This window comes from Monoraphidium neglectum (genome assembly GCF_000611645.1).
Source record: "Monoraphidium neglectum strain SAG 48.87 unplaced genomic scaffold scaffold00658, whole genome shotgun sequence".
Classification (NCBI taxonomy): domain Eukaryota; kingdom Viridiplantae; phylum Chlorophyta; class Chlorophyceae; order Sphaeropleales; family Selenastraceae; genus Monoraphidium; species Monoraphidium neglectum.
Genome location: NW_014012970.1, coordinates 22,218 through 22,788, shown reverse-complemented (window position 1 = coordinate 22,788; position 571 = coordinate 22,218). Strand labels below are relative to the sequence as shown.

General features: G+C 74.1%; 1 protein-coding gene across 1 annotated transcript; it reads right to left on the bottom strand.

Annotated features, from left to right (window-relative positions):
* Positions 1–13: 13 nt before the first annotated feature.
* Positions 14–268, bottom strand: MNEG_4663 (hypothetical protein; the record flags this gene model as incomplete). Its single annotated transcript, XM_014046866.1, has 1 exon — positions 14–268. A coding segment is annotated over one exon (255 nt), but the record flags the coding sequence as incomplete, so codon positions are not given.
* Between the last annotated feature and the right edge of the window lie 303 nt (positions 269–571).

Below are 571 nucleotides of genomic sequence, written 5' to 3'. Positions count from 1 at the left end.
CCGCCGCGCCCACGCCGTGCAACAGCAGCAGCGCCGCGCCCGCGCGCGCCGCGCCGGCCGCCCGCAGCCCCACGCGCGCGGGAGGGCCGCCGCACGCGCCGCCGGCGCGCTGGGAGAACGCGGCGTCCCAGCCGCCGGCTGCGACGGAGGCTTCATACGAATCCGCGGGCTCGGCCTCGCGCGCTGCCTGCTCTTCGACAGCCGACAGGCGACCCTTGATGCCGAGCTGCTCCTGAAAAAGCTCCCGCAGCAGCCGCTTCAGCACCATGATGTCATCCCTTTGGCGCCGCCGCGGGCCGCACCGCCGCGGGGGACGGATGGCGTATGGGCGAGGTGAGTTGCGGTGTCGAGAAGGGTGCTGAGAGCGGAAGGGTGGCCCCTGCGTCAGCAGTCAGCTGCTGTGTGGCGGGCCAGAGTCCCGGAGGAGCTAGCGGCTGGCCAAGACGGCAGGGGCCGGATGGTCTAGAGGAGTGGCTGCGCAGGGGGGGGGTCAAAGCAAGATGCGAGTCTGTAGGCGCAGCTCACCTCGTCACCGCACCGCCCGCCGCGCCCGCATCGCCCGCGCCGGCGG